This window comes from Balaenoptera acutorostrata, chromosome 3, assembly GCF_949987535.1.
Source record: "Balaenoptera acutorostrata chromosome 3, mBalAcu1.1, whole genome shotgun sequence".
NCBI lineage: Eukaryota > Metazoa > Chordata > Mammalia > Artiodactyla > Balaenopteridae > Balaenoptera > Balaenoptera acutorostrata.
Genome location: NC_080066.1, coordinates 3,966,746 through 3,991,041, shown reverse-complemented (window position 1 = coordinate 3,991,041; position 24,296 = coordinate 3,966,746). Strand labels below are relative to the sequence as shown.

General features: G+C 41.9%; 1 protein-coding gene across 4 annotated transcripts in view; it reads left to right on the top strand.

Moving 5' to 3' along the window:
* The window catches only part of EPC1 (enhancer of polycomb homolog 1), a 95,490-nt gene that overhangs the window by 10,756 nt on the left and 60,438 nt on the right, over positions 1-24,296 (top strand). The window contains exon 1 of one of the 4 annotated variants that reach the window (XR_009007530.1): positions 16,643-17,071. The exons of 1 other annotated variant lie outside the window; for it this stretch is intronic. Coding sequence is in view for 2 of the 3 variants with exons in the window: in XM_007196397.2 (XP_007196459.1) it covers positions 16,919-17,071 (153 nt within the window). In the remaining variant the exon portion in view is untranslated. Of the gene's footprint in view, positions 1-16,642; positions 17,072-24,296 lie in introns of those variants that run through there. 2 more of the 4 variants (XM_007196397.2, XM_007196398.2) reach the window with 2 other exon arrangements.

The window sequence follows — 24,296 nt, the reverse complement described above, 5'->3', positions numbered from 1 at the left end:
GTTTTTTTTTTAACTTCCAGATAGCTGACTGAAAGTCTCTCCATACACATTTCTGTTGAAGACATTATGAGAACACTTCAAATACACAGCTTTGACCAATCTGAGTTCCTCGGTGTACCCTTTACGTGTGTAACCTTTGGCCAGTTACTTAACTGTCCAGAACCCCAGTTTTCTCTTCTATGAATCAAAGTGATATTACTTACTCACCTGGCTGCTGTGAGATTACAGTGGGGTTCATGCATCTAAAGCACCTAGAATAGTGCCTGACATGACATAAGCACTCAGTATGAGCTTTAAGTTCATTTTTTCACAGTCACTCCTGATTTTAGGGATCAAAATCAGCCTTACTTGGTGTGATGGGAATTAAAAAGATCACTCCATTCAGGTGGAAGGTTGTTGCAATATTAGAGAGGCTCCCTTTGTCCTCTCCCAGGTCCTCTACAAAAAGTCAGGGAGTCAGCTAGCCTCTCCAAGAATTAAGTTTCCTTTGCTAACTGCTCTTCACTCATTAAATAAATCCTTATTGAGCTTCTACTACATTAAAACAACAACTATATTGTGCAGAGCCTTAAAGGATTAAAGGGAGAACAGAAGAGAAAGATTTGGGAATTGGGGTAAACTTCGTGGAGCAGGTACTTTTGACCAGAACCTTGGAAGGTGGATAGGCTTTCAACATGTAGAAATTGAGAGAAGACATTCGGGTAAAGAAAGCAGTGTGAGCATAGGCACGGAGGAGAGAAAACACTATGGCACTTGGGAATACCAGCTAGAAGTCCAGTGTGGGTAGACAGTAAGCTGTAATGCGTGGGGCTAGAGACTGGGGGGAGATAGACCCATGATGGTAGCTGGGAAACAGCACAGGGAGGACTTGGAATCCCAAGCTTGGGAACCTGGATGTCAGTCATTGCCCATCAAACATCAGTTCAAGTGCTTGTAACTGGCCAGAAAATGGTGATGGGATAAATAGGGAGGAGCTACTTCTTTGTTATATAAACCTGTTTACCCATTAGGCTGGTAGAGGAAAACTCCAGTGGTCTGGATCTCCGGCCAGATAAGTTTTGATGGGAAGAGTAAAGAGAAGTAAAATAATAGGTTGAAAGTCTGGGACAATTTTCAGTTAAGTGTGGACACTGGGCAGCAGGGGGCAGCATGAGGGCACTGAAGAACTGAAAGAATGCATAAGGGATTTATTTGCTTTTGTTTACTATTTCTTGACAATTACGAGTTTGTATCTTTAAGGCTACTTGTATTGATAATAACTTAGTATTCTTTTTCCCCAAATGAATAGAAATGTAAAGAGAAAAGAAGAAAAATAACAGGCTGGCTAATGGCAGAATGACATTGCTCTTCATTTGAGACCATAAAAATAGACGGTTGTCTATGTATTATTGCCTTTCAAATGTATGGGAACTCAAATTTCGTATAAAATTTAAAAGTAGGGCTTCCCTGGTGGCGCAGTGGTTGAGAATCTGCCTGCCAATGCAGGGGACACGGGTTCGAGCCCTGGTCTCGGAAGATCCCACATGCCGCGGAGCAGCTGGGCCCGTGAGCCACAATTACTGAGCCTGCGCGTCTGGAGCCTGTGCTCCGCAACAAGAGAGGCCGCGATAGTGAGAGGCCCATGCACCGCGATGAAGAGTGGCCCCCACTTGCCACAACTAGAGAAAGCCCTCGCACAGAAACGAAGACCCAACACAGCCACAAAAAAAAAAAAAAAAAAAAAAAAAAAATTTAAAAGTATACATTTCAATTGGAAACACATCTTTATTTGACTCTAAGATTTTGCATTTTTTTGGAAGCACACTTGTTCAACCACACTATGTTAAAGGAACTAGTGAAACAGTGGGGGAAATCTTGAAAATAAAATCTGAGTTAAACAATGAATAGAAATTTTAAATACACATTCTATTTGACATACCAAATATATGGAATTTCAAATTTTGGGTTTTTATGATTATGAAATTTTATTTTAAAACTGTTTATTCTTTAGATCTAAAATTCAAGATTAGCTACACTAAATTTCATAAGATTTTTCTGGCATAATCCACCTCACACTAAACTTTTTAAAAGTTTGGATGGTTAGTGATGTTAAGAGTGGAAAATTGGAAATTTCCAGGTAGTTTCTTTTTAGCTCTGGAATTTACCGTTGCAAATGCTACATGACACCCAACAGAGAAACTCTTTCTCTCTCTCAGGTGTGTGAGGAAGGTGGTATCACACTGCTTCACACACTTAGGGAGGAACTTTCTCCTCTCTGTTCCTTCGTGATTCTCTCATTGTCCATCGTAGATGTTTAGGGGGTCGTGATCCCTGTGTGGGTTCCTCATGTACTACTCTTTGCCCCCTCGTTTCACCTTTGCTGCAGGTGCTTCTTTCCATGTACTGCCATAACACCATTGTCACTTTAATAGATACATAAATTACTTTTTTTTATTGAAGTATAGTTGCTTTACAAGGTTGTGTTAATTTCTGCTGTACAGCAGTGATTCAGATAGATATATATATATAAATTCTTTTTAAAATATTCTTTCCATTATGGTTTATTGTAGGATATTGGATATAGTTCTCTGTGCTATACAGTATGTGTTGTTGTTTATCCATTCTGTATCTAATAGCTTACATCTGCTCACCCCAACCTCCCACTCCATCCCTCTCCCGACCCCCTTTCCTTTGGCAACCACAAGTCCGTTCTCTATGTCTGTGAGTCTGTTTCTGTTTCGAAGATAGGTTCATTTGTGTCATATTTCAGATTCCACATGTAAGTGATATCATATGGCATTTGTCTTCTCTTTCTGATTTACTTCACTTAGTATGATAATCTCTAGTTGCATCCACGTTGCTGCAAATGGCATTATTTTGTTCTTTTTTATGGCTGAGTAGTATTCCATTGTATATATATTCCACATCTTCTTTATCCATTCATCTGTCCATGGACATTTAGGTTGTTTCCATGTCTTGGCTATTGTAAATAGTCCTGCTATGAACATAGGGGTGCATGTATCTTTTTGAATTAGAGTTTTGTCTGGATATATGCCCAGGAGTGGGATTGCTGGGTCGTATGGCAGTTCTATTTTTAGTTTTTTAAGGAACCTCCATACTGTTCTCCAGAGTGGCTGTATCAATTTACATTCCCACCAACAGCATAAGAGGGTTCCCTTTTCTCCACACCCTCTCCAGCATTTGTTATTTGTAGAGTTTTTAATGATGAATAGTCACATAAATTGATGGCTGACTATTCCAAGATGGTTGAATATTGATTTCCAACTTCATTATGGAAAATCTGAAATGATGAATAAACTTTCTGTTTAAGATAGTTAACCTGAAAATTAGTTCTTAAATATCATGGAAAGAGATGAAAATAAACCACTTTGTAAATTTATGAAACATTTCCAGTATACTTTATTTCAATCATTTGTAAATCTGAAAATATAAAGATATAAAATTATTTTAAATGTTACTTTCAAACCAGGGTATTCCAGAATATGCACACAGGACATACCCTGTTTGTTTTTTTTTTGTTGTTTTTAAAGATTTTTTTTAAATTAATTAATTAATTTATTTATTTTTGCCTGTGTTGGGTCTTCGTTTCGTGCGAGGGCTTTCTCTAGTTGCGGCAAGCGGGGGCCGCTCTTCATCGCGGTGCGCGGGCCTCTCTCACTGTCGCGGCCTCTCTTGTTGTGGAGCACAGGTTCCAGACGCGCAGGCTCAGTAGTTGTGGCTCACGGGCCCAGTTGCTCCGCGGCATGTGCGATCCTCCCAGACCAGGGCTCGAACCCGTGTCCCCCGCACCGGCAGGCAGACTCCCAACCGCTGCGCCACCAGGGAAGCCCACCCTGTTTGTTTTTACACAAATTAAGTTCATTAAGGACAATACCATCTTTTTCTTTGTATCTCCCATGGTTCGTAATACAATGCTTGCACAGAGATGGAGCCCCATAAATGAAACAATGTTAGGAAAACTTATTAAAGTATATAAAATGTAACCTAGTGTTTTGATGTAAGATTTAAACCTACTCTTCATACTTTCATCATACTTTTCAAATTGTTATTGGTTAAATTGTTACTATTATTGTTGTTATTGTTGCTGTTTGGTATTTTCTTCTCAGTGCTTGGACAACAATATTGTGTTAATTACTTTCTTAATTTATTACATAGAAATTCCCTGCACTTTTCCAGTGATAATATCAGACTAACTGCAGATGTTTTATTACCAGACTTAATTATTTTGACCATTTCTGCTTCAGCTTTTGTTTCAAAGTTTTCATCTTTCTTTCCATATTAATTCTGAATCTTTATTTTCATTTTAATGATATATTTGTAAGCTACATGGATTTCTCAGATCACATTTGACCACACTTATGGCAAGATTGCTTCTACTAAGCATCCTTTAAGAACTTTTTGTTTAATCATCAAGTGTTACTAATTATCAACTAACACAGTATAACATCTTGACTCACTCATTGAAATTACTCTCCCTAAGGCATATCTTCTAGGACTTCATTTGCTCTCATACTCTTCATAAGGGCCTTGATACTATGTAAACATATAGTCAGGAAATGCTGAAGGCATAGTTTCCATGGAAATCACATATCTCAAATTTAATTTTCTTTTCTTAGCTTTTTACATTTAGAAAATTTCATGTATCCCCATTTTTTTCTGACCAACTACGGCAATGGGGAGATAATCATAAAATTTGAGAGTTGGAAGCATAAGTCTTAGGCCTTTTTTTCCAAAGTCGAAGATACTGAGGTCCAGGGAAATTAAGATCAAGATCACACAGCTAGTTGGTGGCAAAGCCAGGATTGGAGCCTACATCTTTTAAGGTAAAATGCTAATAAATAAATATTTAATACAGATGAGATAGCCTAGTGTGAATTATTTTTTAATTCATTGATGACTCAATTATAAAAATGTAACATGGCTTAAAAAGCTCTTTGCTTTTAAAAACTAGTCTTAAAAACTCACATAATGGAGGCAATATTATTATAAAATTAGACTATTTCCTGTATACTTAAAATTGTTTTGTTTTTTATTCCCATGGGGAATTAAGAGAGACCATTATATAGAATATTGTTAAAAATTAATGCTGAAGAATCATTGTTTTTCAAGGAGAGCATGAAAGTTTAGTTATTCAAAAAAAGCACAGGCTATGGAACAACCCAAGAAAATAAAGGCAAAGAGAATTCTGTTAAGATGGAAGGAGGATAACAGATGCTGGAGAAACACGCAATAGTGTCCCCTACAAGCCTGATGTGAAAAAGTGTGTATGTGTGTGCATGCATGCGCCCACGGGCACTGGTATTTTTGTGAAGGAAATGAGAAAGGATGGGGTTTGGAAAATTATTCAAGAGGGAACACTTTTTTATTTAGATAGCATTTCTTTTTTTTAAGGTTTGGGTTTTGAATGTTTTTGTTCAAGAGAAAGGAGGACTAAACAGCTAGTGTAAACCCAGTGTAGCGTTTATGTTAAAATGAAGGTAACTAGGACCTGGGTCACCCTACCTGAGCAACCAATTTTCCACCCTCCACTGGAAACAATTTCTTAGTCTATAAGAAAAATACTCAGGTTTTTTGGTGAAATAATATCTAACACTTATTGAAATCTTAGTATCATGACAGGAACTGAAGCCATCTTGTAAGATTTTATAAGGATTAAATGAGATCATGCAAGTAAACCACACAGGCCAAAGTAAGAACTCAGTAAATTTGTTTATGTGGCTTATTTATCTATTCCAAACAATACTTGGAAGTATGCATTATCTCAGTGTAGTGTGGAAGTTAAGAATTTTATCCAGGTTCACAGAGGTAGGAAAGAGCAGAGTTGAGATTCAAACCCAAATCGTGTCTGACTGTGGAGCCAGCACTTTTAACCACTATATTACACTCTTTTAACAATTGTTCTTAAATCTCCTCCGTATCATCATCTGCCAGAAACCTTGAATGCTGCTTTAAAGGTAAATTAGTGAGCAAAGTCAAGAAAACATTTTTATTTTCTGTTCTAAATGGGGGTTTAGATAAGGAAAAATTTGAGAAAACTATAAAAATTTATAACCATAAAAAATATAATACAGGTACATTTTTTATCTCAAAATAATTCAAACTTATCATAGATTTCCTAAATTTTTATCTTGTGCTAGACACTCTCTCTAGAATAACTGAAAAAATATGGCAAGATAAATTAAAAGTGGTGAAAGAAAGACTATTGAAAAATAAATAAAGTGGGTGAATTTTGGTGTTGTCTTGAAGATTTCCTATTTAAGAATATGTCTAAAGGGCCCTAGACTAGCAATAAAATCTTCTGTGATCAACTGCACGATTTGAACAGCTGATAGATGTTCTGTTTCAATGTGTTATATGGGGGCAAATATACCTATGCCCTTCCTAACCAACTATGGTGAAATTGAAATTAAATAACATATTCTTCCTTATATTTATATGGCACTCTGCAATTGTCAAAGATTTTTCACAATACTATCTTTTTTTTTTAAACATCTTTATTGGAGTATAATTGCTTTACAGTGGTGCGTTAGTTTCTGCTGTATAACAAAGTGGATCAGCTATACGTATACATATATCCCCATATCTCCTCCCTCTTGCGTCTCCCTCCCACCCTCTCTATCCCACCCCTCTAGGTGGTCACAGAGCACCGAGCTGATCTCCCTGTGCTATGCGGCTGCTTCCCACTAGCCATCTGTTTTACATTTGGTAGTGTATATATGTCCATGCCACTCTCTTACCCTGTCACATCTCACCCCTCCCCCTCCCCATATCCTCAAGTCCATTCTCTAGTAGGTCTGTGTCTTTATTCCCGTCCTGCCCCTAGGTTCTTCATGACCACTTTTTTTTTTTTTTAGATTCCATATATATGTATTAGCATACGGTATTTTTCTTTCTGACTTACTTCACTCTGTATGACAGACTCTAGGTCCATCCACCTCACTACAAATAACTCAGTTTCGTTTCTCTTTATGGCTGAGTAATATTCCATTGTATATATGTGACACATCTTTATCCATTCGTCTGTCGATGGACACTTAGGCTGCTTCCATGTCCTGGCTATTGTAAATAGAGCTGCAATGAACACACAATACTATCTTATTTGTTCTTCATAATGGTCTATGAGGGGAGGAGAAAAAGTATTCTCTTAGATCAAGCATACGAAGCTCAAGGCCCAGTAGTGAAATCATTTCTATAGGCTCGTGCTGCTGGTAAATGGTAGGCCTTAGATGAGCATCTGCATCTTCCAACATGGAAGCCAGTGTTCCTTCCAGTATGTAATGCTGTGTCTCACTACACTATGTTGCTACTTTGAATGCAAAATGTTACACAGCATTGGACTCTTTTTTCACATAGCACTCACCCTGAGAGAAACCCTAACAACCTGTGCAGAGAGGCCCTGACCCCCTGGGGAGGTGGCTTGACCAGATTTGGAGATTAAGCAGTCACTGGGCAACGGCCTGCTGAATCAATTGGCAATGGGGGGAGGGGGTACAGCAGAGGTCCTTGTAGATTTCAACATAGGAAACAAAACTCCGAAATGGAAACAAAACAAAAAGATGAGTGTAAGAGTTTACATAGGTTAGTTTATATATGTATCGGTCTCTGGTTTCATTTGAGGATTTCTTAGTTTTGTTTCCTTAGCTAAGAGTTTTGAAGCCTTTACAATGAGTGTTATGTTTTAGACTGTAGGTACAAAAGTAAAGCTCAGAAAAGTAGAATGACCTATTCAAAGGAATAGAATAAAAAATATCCTTAAAAAAATAGCTCATGTGGGTTGATCGTGACTTTTGTGTCAGGTCCCTGCTAACTCTTTGCATTAATGATTTCATTGAATCAATGTAACAACATAGGTGATAGATTGTATCATGATTCCTATCTTATGGATGGAGGAACTGCAGCTCCAAGAGCATAAGTAAGAGTAAAAAAATAAATAAATAAAATAAAAACTCTCTGAATCAAAGTTCAACATGCCCTTTTTAGTGGAGACACTTTTGGAAAGAAATGTAGCTAAACATTTTAGTTAATTTAGTATTAAACACCAAATATATTGCCAAAGTATAGCGACCTGCTCAATTCTAGTGCCTGTCTTATTTGCACTGTTTTTACCAGGATAAAAATCTTAAGTGTTAATAAAGATACATTTTTACATTTATAAGAACTTTATGTTTTTTCAAAGTTCACATGTGAGACTTCTTAAGTAATTAGATAACTTGATCAGATAAAACTTCTATTTCCTTGAATTGCCTAGGTTAGAATTTCCCAAGGTATGCTTTTATAAAACTAAAGGTAATAATTGATAGTACATGCATGGTAAGGGGTTGCAAGGTGAGATAACTTTGGAAAATACTGTTCTAAGTCAATAAATTTCTGCAGGACTTCTTTGAGCCTGTACATTGTGAGCCTATATGTATTTTACAGAGAAAGATATAATAGGCAATATTTCCCTGACTTATTGGTTTTATATGTAACTCTTTATGGAACTCTCATCTCAGAACATAACTTCTGGGATTAGTGTTTTATGAAACATACTTCTGAAAAACGCTAAGCTAACATTTGGGAAGAATACTTAATGAGGTGGGACTATCTCAAATTATACTGAGAAGTGAGGACCACAAAATAATATACAGTATTATTCCAATGGTATAAAATAAGAAAGTGAAAAACAAAAACAAAGCCAGAAAGACTGGAGGGAATAAAAACATCAAAAATTTAACTGGCTTATGAATAAATCTATTAACACCAAAATATATATCCAGATATATGTGTTACCACAGTGTCCTTGTGTTGCCTGTAGCTAATAGTGTAGTCTAGTGTTTGAGAAACCTAATTCAGAAGAAATTTTAAGATCTGGGTGTGGCGTATGCTCTTGTCAGTAACTCACTTAAACAAGTCAGGTTGGTCATTTGTTTACTATTTCTGCAGCTTTAAAGATGGAAGATGTGGTTCACTTCCTCCTGTCACCAGGATTTTGTGAGGACTCGAGAAATAACGCAATATATTCTCTTCTAACGTGTAATGTTGTGGGGCGGTGCTGATGACGTGTCCCTCGCTGTGTCCTGAGGCTAAGCTGATTTCTTTGCCTTCAAGGTGCTCTCGCTCCTGTGAGCGAGTACCTAGAAAAGTCTCATAAGAAGGCACTTCGTTACTTGACCTCGCTTGACTTGCCTGGGAAATGACTGATTAACGCGTTTCAGGCACCGCTCAGCCCGTGACTCCTTCAGCTCGCACCTCAACTCACCAGAGTGAGTTTTCCGCCCACGTTGTCCTGTGGCAGTCGGGATTGCTGCATCTCCAGGGGCCTCCTCATTGATCACCTCCTTGAATAGTCATCTGGCTTCTCCCAGCCTCCTCTGTTCTTCTCCCGGCCCTTCCGCCTCTGCTGTCTTCTAGATGTTGGTGTTCCCCGCGGTTCCATCCCCAGACCCTTCTCCTCATTCCATGAATCATTCTTCACACCCATAACCACACGCCTCAGGTTTGAGACCATTCACTTGCCCTTTGCATCTCTGGAAGAGAGGAGGAACTGGACCCAGAGTGCTTATCTCAGCAATCGGCACAACGTTACTCAAAGTATCATAAAGAAGAATACATGTAGTGAAAGTAAAACTTTTCTTTCCCTAATATTACGTTTCAGATGAATATAGAAGTAATTTCCTTCCTTGGGTCATAGGAGCAAAGGCAGTTCACACAGTCTCCCTCTTGAATGCTTTCTTCTCTGTCAAGGTTTCTTTGTCCACCACCCACTGGTAACTTTGACTGCAACCTTTCAACATAAATTTCTACTTCATTAAACAGTTTTCTTTCTTGTTCCTCTAAGTTTCATCCCTTCACCCCTCATGTACTATTTATACCATACTGACCTGTGTAACACTGAAGTAGTATGTTTCATATGCTCAAGATTGTAGGGCACCTAAAGGTTCCTACATTTCCTTCTCTCCTCCCTCTCGTTTTTGTCCTTCTGCCCCTTACAACATTGGACCCACACGTAGGCTACAGTGTCTGTCAGTAAGTGCCAGTCACTGGATTAAATAAGGCAACAGTAATTTAAGGGGCTTCCCTGGCAGCGCAGTGGTTAAGAATCCGCCTGCTAATGCAGGGGACACGGGTTCGAGCCCTGGTCCGGGAGGATCCCACATGTCACGGACCCACTAAGCCCGTGCGCCACAACTACTGAGCCTGCGCTCTAGAGCCCCCGAGCCACAACTACTGAGCCCATGAGCCACAACTACTGAAGCCCGTGCACCTAGAGCCGGTGCTCAGTGACGGGAAGCCACTGCAATGAGAAGCCCGCGCACCGCAACAAAGAGTAGCCCCCGCTCGCTGCAACTAGAGAAAGCCCGTGCGCAGCAACAAAGACCCAACGTAGCCAAAAATAAATAAATAAATAAATAAATTTATTAAAAAAACAGTAATTTAACATAATCCAGTTTAGATAAATACTACGAAATACATATTTTTAATATATGTGGTTTACTTTTTTTCAATTTTTCTTATTTTCTAAGATGTACTTTTATTCTTCTGGAAAATTAATTGTTGGAATATATGACATTCCTCTCAAGTACTAAATTGTTACTGTTCGAGTTCCAAATGATTTCCTATTTATGAGTCCCACCACTTCCCGAACTGCATCTAGTCGTGTCCTCATTAAAATGCTGCCACAGAGGTCTCATCAGCTGCCCACCAGGACGGTGAGGAAAAGATCAGATGATTTAGGGGACCTGGGAATTACGAAAGGCCAGGCCTAAAAATGGTCAGATTTAACCGATCACCACCTGCCCCCCACCCCGAGCAGGATGGTGGTCTAAATTTTGGCAAAATCCTTGCTGTGCTAGGAGTAGGTTTTCTATAAATTTAGGATTTTACATTACACAATAAGATGTATCATATTTCATTATCTTTTCTTTTTTTCTTCTAACCCCAATACTGCTGGAACCATTCTGTGGATTTTTAAAAATTCTAACTCATTCTCAGACAGACCTGTTTGGTTTCAGTCATGTATATTGGAGACACAGTTAAATTGAAATAATTTTGAGTCTGTCCTACTGTAGTTTGCTAGGATTAATCATTTGCCTTTTATTCTTTTTTTTAAATTTATTTATTTTATTTATTTATGTTTGCCTGTGCTGGGTCTTCGTTGCTGCGCATGGGTTTTCTCTAGTTGCTGTGAGCGGGGGCTACTCTTAGTTGCGGTGCGTGGGAGCACGGGCTTTAGGTGTGCGGGCTTCAGTAGTTGTGGCTCGCGGGCTCTAGAGCGCAGGCTCAGTAGTTGTGGCGCACGGGCTTAGTTGCTCCGCGGCATGTGGGATCTTCCCGGACCAGGGCTCGAACCCGTGTCCCCTGCACTGGCAGGCGGATTCTTAACCACTGTGCCACCAGGGAAGCCCTCGCCTTTTATTCTTTTAAGGTAGAGGCAGACTGTTTCTGGATATATTCTGAACTTTTTTATTTTATACAAAACATAGTTCTTAAATATTATGTACTGAATCCAATGCATAAATCAACTCTGTAGAGAAATCAGCAGTTCAGATATTGCTTCTGTGACACCCTATTAAATATGCTGCAACGCAATTGCAACATTTACTTTCTAACATACAACACATCCTAAAGGGCTTCCAGTTTTTATTTTCCTAAATGTTATTTTGGAAGAATTACTTGATGCTATTTCTTTATAGCTTATTATGAAAATAAAAAGAAAGTGAAGGAAAATGATTACTGCAGGTGAAGATGTATTTAGTACTTTTGCACAATGCTCTCAACTAGAGCGCTGTATCATTTTTTTTTAATGTTGAGATCATTGTGCATCACACGTCTTCAAGAGATTAATTGCACATTTTCCAAGTAAATACAAACGCAGTATCTTACTTTATTCTTAGCTCTGTGAGGCTACAGGGATCATGTCTGGTTTATTATTGTTCTTCTGCACAAACGGCTTTGCCTAGCTGTCTGTAAACATCCAGGAAATATTTGTTCAATGCTTGAAGGAGGAAGAATCTGGACTCCTGCTACCCAAACTGGTATCAGGATTTATTATTATTATTATTATTTTTATTCTATTGTCCCATCAATGAGAGTTTATCTTCTTTGGAATTCTTCTCTGAGAATTTAACCTCAGAGGAAGTCGGTCCTAAAGTTAATCCACTTACACGATTCTTTGCTGTCAGCAAACAAACATGCCCACATCTCTCCCACCTTCAAAAACAACGAAACCGGTGGCCGGATACGTCCCCCTTTCTTTCTTTCTTCCTCCTGCCGATTGCCAAGCCTCTCTCTCAGCTCACTCCCAGCTCACTCCTCACTTCACTTTATCATCTGGTTTCTGGGGCTCCACTCTGGAGTCAGACCCCAGGGATTCCGGTCTCAGCGTTGCCTCTCACCAGCTTTGAGAGGCAGGACTTGCAACCTCTCTTAACAGGACGCACCTCATAAATATTGAAAATTAAGTGAGATGATGCGTTTAAAATGTACTTCTGCGCTGCCTGGCACATAGTAAATGTTCGATAAGTGGTAGTTATCGTTCTTACTGATTGAACACTATAATAGGAGTTCAGAGATGAGAAAGATTGACGAAGCCTTAAAAATTATTTTGAATTCACCTAACTACTTACTCATTCTTCAGATTAGGAAATTAGAACCCAGAGAAGTGACGCCGTCAAAATTTCATGAAGGAAGATCACTGAGTTGCATTTTGAAGGATAACAACAGTAGCTTAACATCTATTGAATGTTTACTGTGGACCGGAGACCGTATAAATGCTTGACATGGATTGTTTCATTTGATCTTCAAAACATTCCTGTGAAGTAGCATTTCAGTAGCTAGAAGTAGATGGTCTGAAGCTGGACAGGGAGAATAGAGAGAAAGGAATAAAGAAAAAACCTGGAGACAGGAAAGACTCGGCCGATTTCTAAAGCTGGTGATGAGATGTAAAATCCAGAGTGAAGAGCTTTTTTGTCTTAAGCAGTAAGGAGAAATGATGTTGGAGAGAGTGAGGCAAAATTATGAGGCCTCGACAACCATGCCAAAAAAAAAAAGAAAAATTGGCTCTATCTAATGAGCAAAATCAATCAGTGACTTGGGGAAGGGAGGATACAGATGGAAGTGGGGCTTCAGGCGCACTGATTTGGGGGCCTGCACCGCACCGTGAATGCCTGAAGGGTGGTCTGTTCTGTATCTTCATATCCCCAGGGACCCACAGCCTCGACAAGCCACCGTTGGTTCCCAGCAGCCACCGTTAGGAGAGCGTTAGCCCCGTCGCCTATAAAGTAGGAGTTTCATCGAGGCTTATTGAAGGAAGGAGCGAAATCAAGGAGACTTGGACTTGGAGGTTGTTTCTAGGTGGGACGGGATGAAAGCTGAGGTGATGGTGAAGACAGTGGGAAAGGAAATAAGGAGGTAAATCCTAGAAACAACTTCAAAGAGCATTTAATGGGACTTGGGCACATACTGGGCATAAACTAATATCTAGAGCTGTATTTCAGGTTTATCATATATAGCAAAGTGCAGCGTCAGAGCTCTAGCATTTGACATATTCTCGTTGTTGTTTAAGCAGACGTTTCGTGTGTGAAATCAATCGCAATGAATCATGTTTCAAGGTGATGAGCTTATGAGTGATTATTATTACCGTTAAAACATATGTCTCTTTCCTTTCTACTCCTTCTCCCTCCACCCAAGTTCTTGCCAGTTTTATCTTATACCTGTGCTGTTATCATCTCCTACTGAACCCTGGCCAAGTCAACCTTCTCATCTCCACACACACCTGGCGGGTGCCTCCGCCCCGCTTTCTGTCCATAGAGTTGCCCTCTCCCACGAAGACCTTTTCTTCTACCATTTCACTCCTGTTACCAGTTGGAACATTCGCCATCCTTCAGAACCAAATCACACGCTATCTTCCCCATAATGTCTGATCAACGCACCTGGAACTGACTGCCTTCTTTCTGAACTCCCAGAGCACTGCATGCCACCATCCTGCCTGGTCCTGGTCCTGGTCCTGGTCATTTTGTTAACGGGGTGACCCCTTAGCAGGATCTTATTTGTATCCCCCGCCATGATGGTACTGTGTGTTGCCTACTTATTCAGTAAAGATTTGTGGCGTGAATCAAAACTATTTTAAATACTGCAAGTTCCTTCCCAACCAAAAGCTTCCCTTTGGGGAAAGGCTAGTATATACAGCTTTACATTAGTATGTATCTTTTGCAACATTGCGAATTTCATCTCACTCTTGTTGGGGGGTACTTAGAAAAAAAGGGAAGTTTGAGTTGGGAATAGAAAAAGTGAAAGACAGTGCAGGATTAGCCATTTTTGCAAGGGACCTTTTGGTTGGATAAAGGATGCTGAGGAAAAGTAAACCGGAGGCTTTATTGCTGCACTCCTGCCCCATAGGAGGGAGGGAAGTGAACTGAATGTAAGAGGCTTGGGACTCCAGCCTGTGGGTCTTTGGGAACCAAGTAAGACCTACAAGTCAGAAATCCAGGGCACTGAGCTGGATGGGTACAGGTGGCAGAAAGAAAATGTCTCTCGGCAGGCAGATCACCTGCAAAAGGCAAGCTTAATTGGTAAGCATGTCTCTGAAACTGCCACGGAGGGTGAGTCTAGAATTTCTAGAGAACAAGGAACTTAGTTGTATAGTGCCCATTGTTACTAGTGTAGGATATGGAGAATGTTATCAATAGGCTGTTATTTTAATGAAGGTTTTATATATATATATTTTTTATATTCACTTTCTTGGTGGTTCACTCATGACTTAAGACTCTCTTTTAGTTCTTAGGTTCCTCAATCAACCGAATTCTACTACTAGGATTTTCAGAAATCTAATATAGCAGGCTGGCGAGGACCACTGTACTAATATCCAGCCAGTATTTTCAGAACTGTTCAACCTGGCTAATTAAGTGTCACGGTCCGCAGTGCAGTGAGGATCCCAGCATGTGACACACCCTCGCAGGGCTCTGGGTCTTCCCACGTGCTGCTCCCCTGGCCCAAGATACCTTTCTTCTCTTCATTTTTGCAACCTTGACCCATACTTACCCTACACAGTTTTTACCCCGATATTATCTCCTCCAAAAAGCCTCTCCTGAATGCTTTCATTAGAGCCACTCACTCCCCACGGATTGGGTGCCACTCCTGCCTGTTTCCAAATAGCCTGAGCTCTCGCCCTCACACTTACCCCAGGTGTGGCAGTTGCCATCCACCGGTCCTGCTCCCACCGTGTAATCTCCTCCGGGAGTCCTGTGGGTGCTGAGTAATTAGCAGCATACTTAGAGGGCCGTGAAGTCTCAAAAAATGTTTGCTCATTGAATGAATAAATGCATCGTCTTAGAATAGGACATGTAGATGAATGTCCATCTGCCGCATGGGAGGTGAGCTGTCAGTATTAGAGCTTGAGGATAATTTTGGCGACCTGCAATCTGTTTTCTCCCCACCCCAGAGGGTGGTAGCGAAGCCAGCCTCAAAGATAGCACTTTGCTTCTGTGCCTTAAGCCAATAACAGTTCCCATCCAATCCAGTATTTAAGAATAGTGATTATTTTTACTAGGTATCCCCCGGGGAGAAAAGTGGAGATACAGGACATTTTTGTGTCTCGGCAAATATTTGAAAATTTGCTGTCAAACCTATTAAACCCACCGCAACAGTCTTTCGGATTTTTAAAATATTCTACTGCAAAGAGCTCTCTGGATACCCATTTTCGTGTGTAATATAAGCCACATGGTAGCCATCACATCCATCTAAATCTCTTCTAACAATACATCTTTTCCTTTTTTTTTTTTAAGTTTTCTTTTTTTGGTTTGACAGGAGCACTATAGGTCTTCATATAATTCAGTTGTATAAAGTTTTTCAGAGGACAAATGATAAGTGTCAACCCATGGCTATGCTGAAGCAGCATTTTCTTCCAGTGTGGAAAAATCATCCGGCTCTCAAATTTTGAACAGTGTCTTGCTTTAAAAAAATTTTCCCTGAAGGTTACGGTGTCCAATAATTATTCCCTTTGCTTCGATGACAGTAAAAGAGTGCGGGTCGATAAAATGCAGGATGAAAAAAAAAAAAAAAACCACCAAAACCCTACTTTGGAGCAACGTAGGACGCCTCCTGTTTACACGGAGCGCAATGATGGGAACTGACCCAGGATCCACGCGGAGCCCATCAAATGCAATCCAGAGTTTCGTTAGACGTAAAGATAATGGCTGGTAAAAGTTCCCGCAAAGTAGCATCCTGCTCCGAATGCCGTCTGCGTTTTCGTTATAAGACCTGAAGCGCCGCGCCGGTCCGGGCTGGGGGCGCCCGCTCTCCCACTCCCGGGCCGGGCCGCCGGCGGTGACAGGTGCCCGGTCCGCCGCCGCCGCGCCGAAAGCCGGCGCGCGAGGGGCGGTCGCTTCCCTGCACCCTCGCCTGTCAGCCAACGGCGCTGGGCGGGAGCGAGCGCGGGCGGCGGGCAGCGGGCGCGCGGGGCGGGGAGGCCGGCCGTGGACCCCGGCGTCCGAGCGCCCCGCGCGTCCCGGCCCGGCCTGTCGGCGGCCGCGGGGGCGGGGGCCGGGCGGCCCGGCTCGGGGAGCGGGGCCGGGCGCCGGGGGTTGGCGGGACGCGCGCTCCGTGCCGGCGCCCGGCCTCGAGCCCGCGCCCCCCCCTCCGCGTGCCCGCGCCGCTGCGCGATGCAGTGTGGGGAATGGCTGGGGTTGGCTGAAGAGCGCACAGTGGAGTTTTAATGTCCGCCATGTTGGCCATGGCGTATTGAGGAGAGCGAGCGAGAGAGGAGCGGAGCGGCTCGGCCTCCCACCTCCCGGCGGCTCTGAGTGCCCGGACGGCGGGCTCCGCGCTCCGCCCCTCCAGTCCCCGGCAGCGGCGGGCGAGTGGGGACCGAACCCCCGGTTCTCCATGATCCCGCTGGCCGGGGCCGTTTCCCCAGAGCGGAGAGGTATCTGCTGCGCCTGAGATGAGTAAACTGTCGTTTCGGGCGCGGGCGCTAGACGCCTCGAAGCCGCTGCCGGTTTTCCGCTGTGAGGATCTGCCCGACCTGCACGAATACGCCTCGATAAACCGGGCCGTGCCGCAGATGCCCACCGGAATGGAGAAGGAAGAGGAGTCGGTACGTGTTAACTCCCTTGCCCGACCCGCCGCCGGGCCCCGCTCCCTCCGCTGCCTGCGGCGGCGGCGGCGGAGCGCAGACCCACACAAAATGGCCGCCATCTTCTCTCCGCCGCCGACTCCCGTCGCCGGCGGGGCCTTTACCCCGCCGCCCCCGGCCTCTGCCCCCGGCCGCCGCGGCCCGTTGGGGCCTCCTCTCGGGCCACCCGCTGACCCCGGCCCCTCGGACCCGGGCCCCGCGGAGTTCGGGCGCCCGCAAGGCACAAAGGGGTCACGTGACGAGGCTGCCGGCAGCCATTTTGTGGTCGGAGCGCTTGGGCTGGGCCTTGTGCATCCGGAGAGGGAGCGGGCGGGCGGCGGGGGGTGCGGCGGCCGGGCCGCGGAGGCCCCGCCTGCAGGCCTCTCCGCGGGCCGCTGGGTGGCGCTCTGGGGCCGGCTCGGCCTTCGCGCGCCGCCGGCGCCGGCAGCGCAGGTTCCGGGCGCTTGGGGGCCGTGCTCTCCCGGCGGCCGGGGAGGCTGGCGGGGCCCGCGCGGCCCACGTGGAGCCGCGGAGGGGCCGGGCGGGGGCGGCGGGAGCCCTGCAGCGGAAGGTCGCGGCGCCCGAGCCGCCCGGAGCCGACTTAGGTGCTGCGTCCTCTTTGTGGGACTTGTGCCTCCATCCCTCCCCAGTCCTACCTGGTTGGACGACTCCTCCTTCTCCTGACTTTTCCTTTGATCCTTGAGAATATGTTGCGGGTTTTGGGGGGGGGGTACTACGTGGCTCTTCTGGAGCCTGTAACGTTATTAGTTGCTTCCCTGATAAAACCTGAGTCCGCCCGATGGCTGGGTTTCTCGAGCTAGGGGAGAAAGGACCCCATGTAAGCAGGTGTTAAGAGATCTACCTGTTGGTAGATCTTTCTTAACCCGCCACCGAACTCAGGTTAAGTGAACCCCTTCCTAGAAATCTTAATCTGGAGGTGTTTCGGTTGGGGGGGTTTCGGCATGTAAGTGTCGACGGCTCCCGGACGCCGTACCGCAGCTGCGTCTCTCCCCGGTCGTGGAAGTTGGGCTCAGACCCACGGATAATAGGCTCTTCCCCTCGTTCCCCCAGGTCCTTGGCAGGGTCGCTTGATGGCTTCTCACCCTAAGGAATTGCATACCTTGGTTTTCAGGTACAGCCACTTAAACAGGGGGCAGTGTGTTGACAGTTCCAGGAAGTCGAGGAGTCGCTGGATTGGTGCTACAGTTTTGTGGCGGAAAATCGTTCTGTCATACCTGTGTTTGGTGCTGTAAGAATTTTTAAAATGCAGAAATGCTGCTCTGTAATGTCGATTTCGAAAAATAAAGCTTTTCAAACTCTTTGGGTTGTTTGACCTTTCAAAGTCAAATAGTGGTGACCGTCGCATGTTCCTTCCGAGAGTAGTGTCTTAGCGTGTGGAGTAGTTGAGATTGTCCAGCGCGGTCCCGACCTTTAGCACGTTGCCCGTGAGACACCAACCACCTCTCGACTTGTTGCACTTGTATCGGCGGCGGAGTAATATGGTGCCGCTTGTTTATTTTTAAATAAGTGATTTGTTTTTAAACATTAAAGTACTTGTGACTGCAGAATCTCGTCTTTTGGTTTTATTTTTGTTTCCAAGTTTTCCAGATAATACTTTCAAGCTGGGGTGTCGACGTTAACACTGCCCTGGAAATTAATTGGTAGTTCCTGTTCTGCAGCCAAGAAAGGGGAGAGCTTTGATAAGAACAGATACCACTGCAGCACACCTTAGAAATTCAGTGAACTCTTGTTCCTCGGAACACTTTGGACTGTCCCAAGGGCCCCAACCTGAAATCAGAGCTGAGCTCAACTGAAGTATCAAGGCTTATGAAGTTTTTACGGATCATTTCTGTTCACTGAAATGATTTTGACGTTTTGTAGTTCATTGTTTTCTAACATGCGGAATCCCTATTTTTGAGGGATTTTTTTTCCCCCCTTCAGACTACCTTTTCCCATCGTCCGTGTAGAATTTGTTTCACTTCACATCCAACCAAAACTATGACCAGTGAAACAGAGACTTCAGGAATAGACACTGAACTGAACAGAAGAATGTAAACAGTCCCAGGCAAACAGCTGCTCTCCAGTCCTGCGGCGCGTGCTGGCGAGGGGAGGAGGCTCTGTAGATCACAGGATTGAAAGTAGCGTGTTAGCCCTGAAATGTATACCAGGCACAAATACAGGTAATTGAATTCCGGGTTATATAGCCTGAGAAGAACACACTTTTTGATAATTTGCTCAAGAATGATGTGCTTCTTATAAAGACGAACTTATGCCTCCGATTGACATGTCAGGTCAGGAGCGATCTAGAACCTGAATTGAGTGTCTAGTTTAGAAAACGTGTAATCCTATGTTGATCATGAAAGATAGGGCATAATTAGATGAGGACAGTATTGCATATATGTCACCTCATTAAGGCATTTTATGATCAAATATATCTGGAAAATTGTCATGTGAACTGTACCTGCTAACTATTACCATATTTTGTTTCTGTGGTAAATGTGGCAGAAATGCTAGGTCTAAACACAGGGAAAATAACACTTATTAAAGTATTCCCACCTAACTAATTTTAATATAAGCTGCATGCACTGCCTTAATTAGGCATGCCTCTTAACTTTAAGAAACAACTTTAAGTAGAAGTCCCCTCCTCCCCTCCAAACATGAATTTTACTCAACTTTAGAACTTAGTTGTTAGTCCTTTTTAGATGAGGATTGAGAAATAACTCCAGATTGTAATAAACTGAAGGACTTGACTGAGACATAGATGTTAGAGATTCAGTGTCTCAATTGGTATAATGTGATACATTGTAACTTGCTACATCAAAAAGTAACAGTTGATAAAGGCTTTGATTTAATGAATAACAAGTAATTTTTAGATCATGGGAAATCAATAGGCTGTCAGCTCTAAATATGAAATAAATAAGTACCTTAATTTAAACACATGGGGGGGCAGAGGTTGCACCATTATAATTTTTTAACATTTTAATTTTAAGATTATAATCTTAACTTTAAGGTTAGAAATGTTGAAATACTACTTAGTGCCATGGCTTCACCTTTCAATGAAAGGGTAGTTTTTCCAAGATATCAGTACAATCGAATGTTTTCGTTACAGTTGGAGCTTTACATTTTCCTTTATGGATACTTCTCACTTTAGGAAAGACATTCTGAAAAAGTTGGTTTTAAAGTGATACCCCACAAAGTGGAGCTGCTTGGTTCCTCTAGTAGTTGAAGTGTTTTCATTGGGATGCCAGAGTGTGTGACTTCATTCACTGTAAGGGGTGGAGGCTTAACCTCGCTTCTCCAGCCGACGGGGAGGACGGGGAGGACATGTGACGGTGATTAAAACGTCAGTGATGATACCGCCTTGTTACTGCCCTACGCAGCCACCTTTGGGACTGTGGGGTGTCGGGCCCAGCCATCGCAGTCCAACACCTGGTTTTAATAGGGTTCTAATCAGGCATGTTCATACCCCTGTCTTTCCTCTCTTCAAACTGTATCCTTCATTAGTGGCCAGTATACAACGTTATGAAAACCAAGTTTGTAAAGTAGACAGGTAGGTGTTTTTTGTTTTCAGTTAGGGGTTAAAGTGGAAATACGTACATATCTCTGTTCAGAGGAAAAGTAGTTAAGCACTACACTTTCAAAATGATAAAAATCTAGTTTGTTTTATAAAAACAAGCTTAAATCACTTTAAGTGATAAGTCTAAAAGTTCGATTTCTCATTTTTTTGAAAGAAACTAAGAATCCTTTTTTCCTTTAAAATTTTGTAAACCAAGATTTCTTAGTCCTTAATCTAGATTCCTCCATTCTGTCCACTGCATTGGAAGTGAAAAGAAATATGTGAAGTCGCCACTGTACTAGAAGCAAAGCTTAATTTTTACAGCTAGTTTGAATTAGAAAGGAATTGAGGATATTTGGGGTTTTCCATTAAGTAGCAAATAATTAGTTAAAGTCAAAGATAATTGAGAAGCAATAATAAAGTCTAGTTCCAACTTTCTATCCTGCCCAAGATATTTTTGAGTGTGTCGGCTGCGTTCTGAGGGTTATGCGGAAATGATGCTAGAAGTAGTGAATTCCCATGATACGCACATACAGTTTTGTGACAGTACATTTTTCTGGGGAGAAAATTCGTATTTGTCATCAGTTTCTCAAGGTATTGATAAAGGCAGAAAGCCCAAGGTTAAGATTTGCCGTTCTAGAAATTTCAACAGTCATTTTGGTTTCATCAGTATGGAAGTTATTACATAGACTTAATCAGAGAAGAAAAATTGAAAAATTAATCGGCAACTCGGGAAGACTGAGCACTCTTACCTACAAAAGGAGCCTCTTGAAAACTGTAGGGCCTGGTGCCTAAAGTGTTAATACTAGCTCTTGTTTCGGTGTGCTGTTTGATATTTAAGATTTTGGATTAGTACCATTTGTACTTAGACTTCATTTTCTTATAAAACAATAATGAAAACTAATGGGCTTACGTGTCGAATGGTGTTTTGTGGGTGCTTGTGATCTGTAATGGAATTTGTGCAGAACTACCTTTTCTTTCTGTTAATCAACAGGACTTAATTAAAAGTGCCATCTAAATACAGGAGAGCTTAAATCTTGTAAATAAAGAATAATAACCTGTGCTTACAGGTTCATGAATTTGTGGCTAGGATTAAATATTAAACTAGCTATTCCTAATAGTATCTAAGACTAGGTTTTAGTTTAGTCTATATATTGCATTCTACTATATCGTGGTCTGTAATAGTAGTAGTGGGAGAGAAACAGATGGAAGATGTATGTGGATCTACGTACGTACATAATGGCAAGAGATGAAAGTGTGGATTCTGACTGGGATTCCATTTTTCTGAAAAGTTAAGGGTACTTGTTATCAGCGATTGGTTAAAACGTAATTTTAAAGTAGAGGGTAGCATTTTATATAATGGAATGATGGTATGGTTTGTGATTCTATTTCTTAGGAGAAGACAACCCACAAGGAAATGAGAATTTTATATTGTAGTTTGGGAATAAAATGACTTCTGAGTTTCCAAGTGCAAAAGCAGTATGAAAGTATGAAATACATAGGCAGTACTAGATAGTGTCTTTTACTTTTAAAGTAAGCTTTTGAACCCTTGAAGTGTGACTTATATTAATACGTTACAATACCTCCTCTGTAAGAATAAATCAATTTACAGGGAAATCACCAGGAAGAGAAGCGATTCAGATGTTTTAAACAACTTGCTAGAACTACTTTTCAGTGAATTACTTGAAGCTAACTGTTGACTTCTGCCTATTATCTTGGTCAAATTTGCTAAAGCCTCTGATAATAGTTAATGATTTTGAGCAATTTCAGTATTTTAAGCAGAGTGGATACTTAACTTTGCACCTTTAAATATATGAATTGAATTTCATCCACCAGCCCCACTGTAGGTAGATGAAAACCAAAAACAAACGTGCTGTTAATAAATCTACTGCGACCCATGATCTGAGTTGTCTCTTTAATGAGTAGGGATATAATCAGTTCTTTAAAAGATAAAGCCCTTCTTCGATTATTTGTTGTCATGGAGGTTATCCTTAAGAAGTTGGTTCAGCTTCAGATACGCATGGTGACAGTTTGCTGAGTTTTGCAACACATTATTAAAGCAAATCATTTTGGTTGAATTTCCTTCAGTATGGCAAGTGCTGGCTGAAGAAGTACGACGCAGCCTTAGGGTAAATCCAGGGGCAAAGGTAAACTGAGGTTTGAAATATCCTGTGGGTGATTTACTAGAGGTTCAAATCTTCTTTCTATATTGGGATGAATTATTTTGATTATCTTAGAATTCCAAGTACCAGTTGTATATCCTCTAAGAGGAATGTACTTCGGCATTTGTGGCATTTGAGAAGTCACTTAAGCTTACTGGATGAACTTTAGTTTCTTCATGTGCCAACGCTCTCCTGACCTACCTTATGTGGGAGGTATAGCTCTGGGGAGTGAGTCAGACAGTATCCGTGAAAATGCTGTACACATGCATTTCATTATTACCAAATACTAAGTGAATGTTCACGATGGCCTTGCTTTTTGTTGCTGTTCAAAACTACTTACATTTGTACAATCCCTTGTATTTAGGATTGTCTGGTATAAATGTGTTAGATGTGTTGTCTATCCTCAGAGAATCGTATGATGTAGTTGTGAAAAGTTGTGTATTTAAATTTAGGTAATTATTAATTGGGAAAAGCATCAAGCTGGGAGTTACTAGAGCTGAGACCTCATCCAGCTTCTGACTGTGTGTGCACACGCGTGCTTGCGTGCTCTCACACACCCGGGTTTTCTTAACTGCAAGATGAAGTAGGGCCGTGATAGTTTCCTGTAGTAATGAGCATATTATGTTACCAATGTATTTAGGTCTGTTAACTTATGTATTTTATGTGTTTATAGAATAATCTTTAAATCTTTAATTAGTTGATGGCTTCATTTGCACTCTACATAGACACAGTTTACACAGAAGTAAAGGTAACCTGGGTGCATGGACAATTGGTTCCAGTTTAGTCTAGAAGGCTTGTGTTTTAAAGCACTTAAAGAATATAAGTCGGTTGCAGTAGTCACAGAATGCTTTTATTGTTATGAGAGTTTGAAATTAGAATCAGAATACTGTATTGATGGTTGCAAATTTGTGCTTTATCTATAAGATAATAAGAGTCTGAAGGGGAAACAAAATATAAATATGGCTGTTTTGAAGTCTAAAGCAAGAATTTGATCATTGTTCTAATGGCTAAGTGAAGATTTTTGAGGTATATTGTACAAAGACTAAGAAAATATAGATAAATCCAATTTCATTCACTTTTGTAGCAAATATTTATTGTGCACTTACAGTGAACTAAGGACTCTTCTAGGCCCTGTGGATCCGACAGTCAGCAAGCAGTTCCCTTTTTCATGGATCTCACATTCTAGCACCTAGGCTCTATGAGGGCAGGACTTTTTGTTTGCTTTGTTCACTGATGTTTTTTCAGCGCCTGAAATAGTGCCTGACACATAGTAAGTGTTCAGTATTTGTTTAGTTGAATGACTGACTTCTAATGGGAAAACAGAGACAAAAAGCGAATGAATGAAAGTGGCGGTGGATCAAGACCGTATAGAATTTCAGGTGGCAGGAGGAGGACAGAGAAGTCTTTGTGTAGAGGGTCAAGGAACGCTGGCCCTGAGACTTGCAGTGGGAGGGGCCAGCCCTGCGAAGGGCTGCATGGAGAACATGCC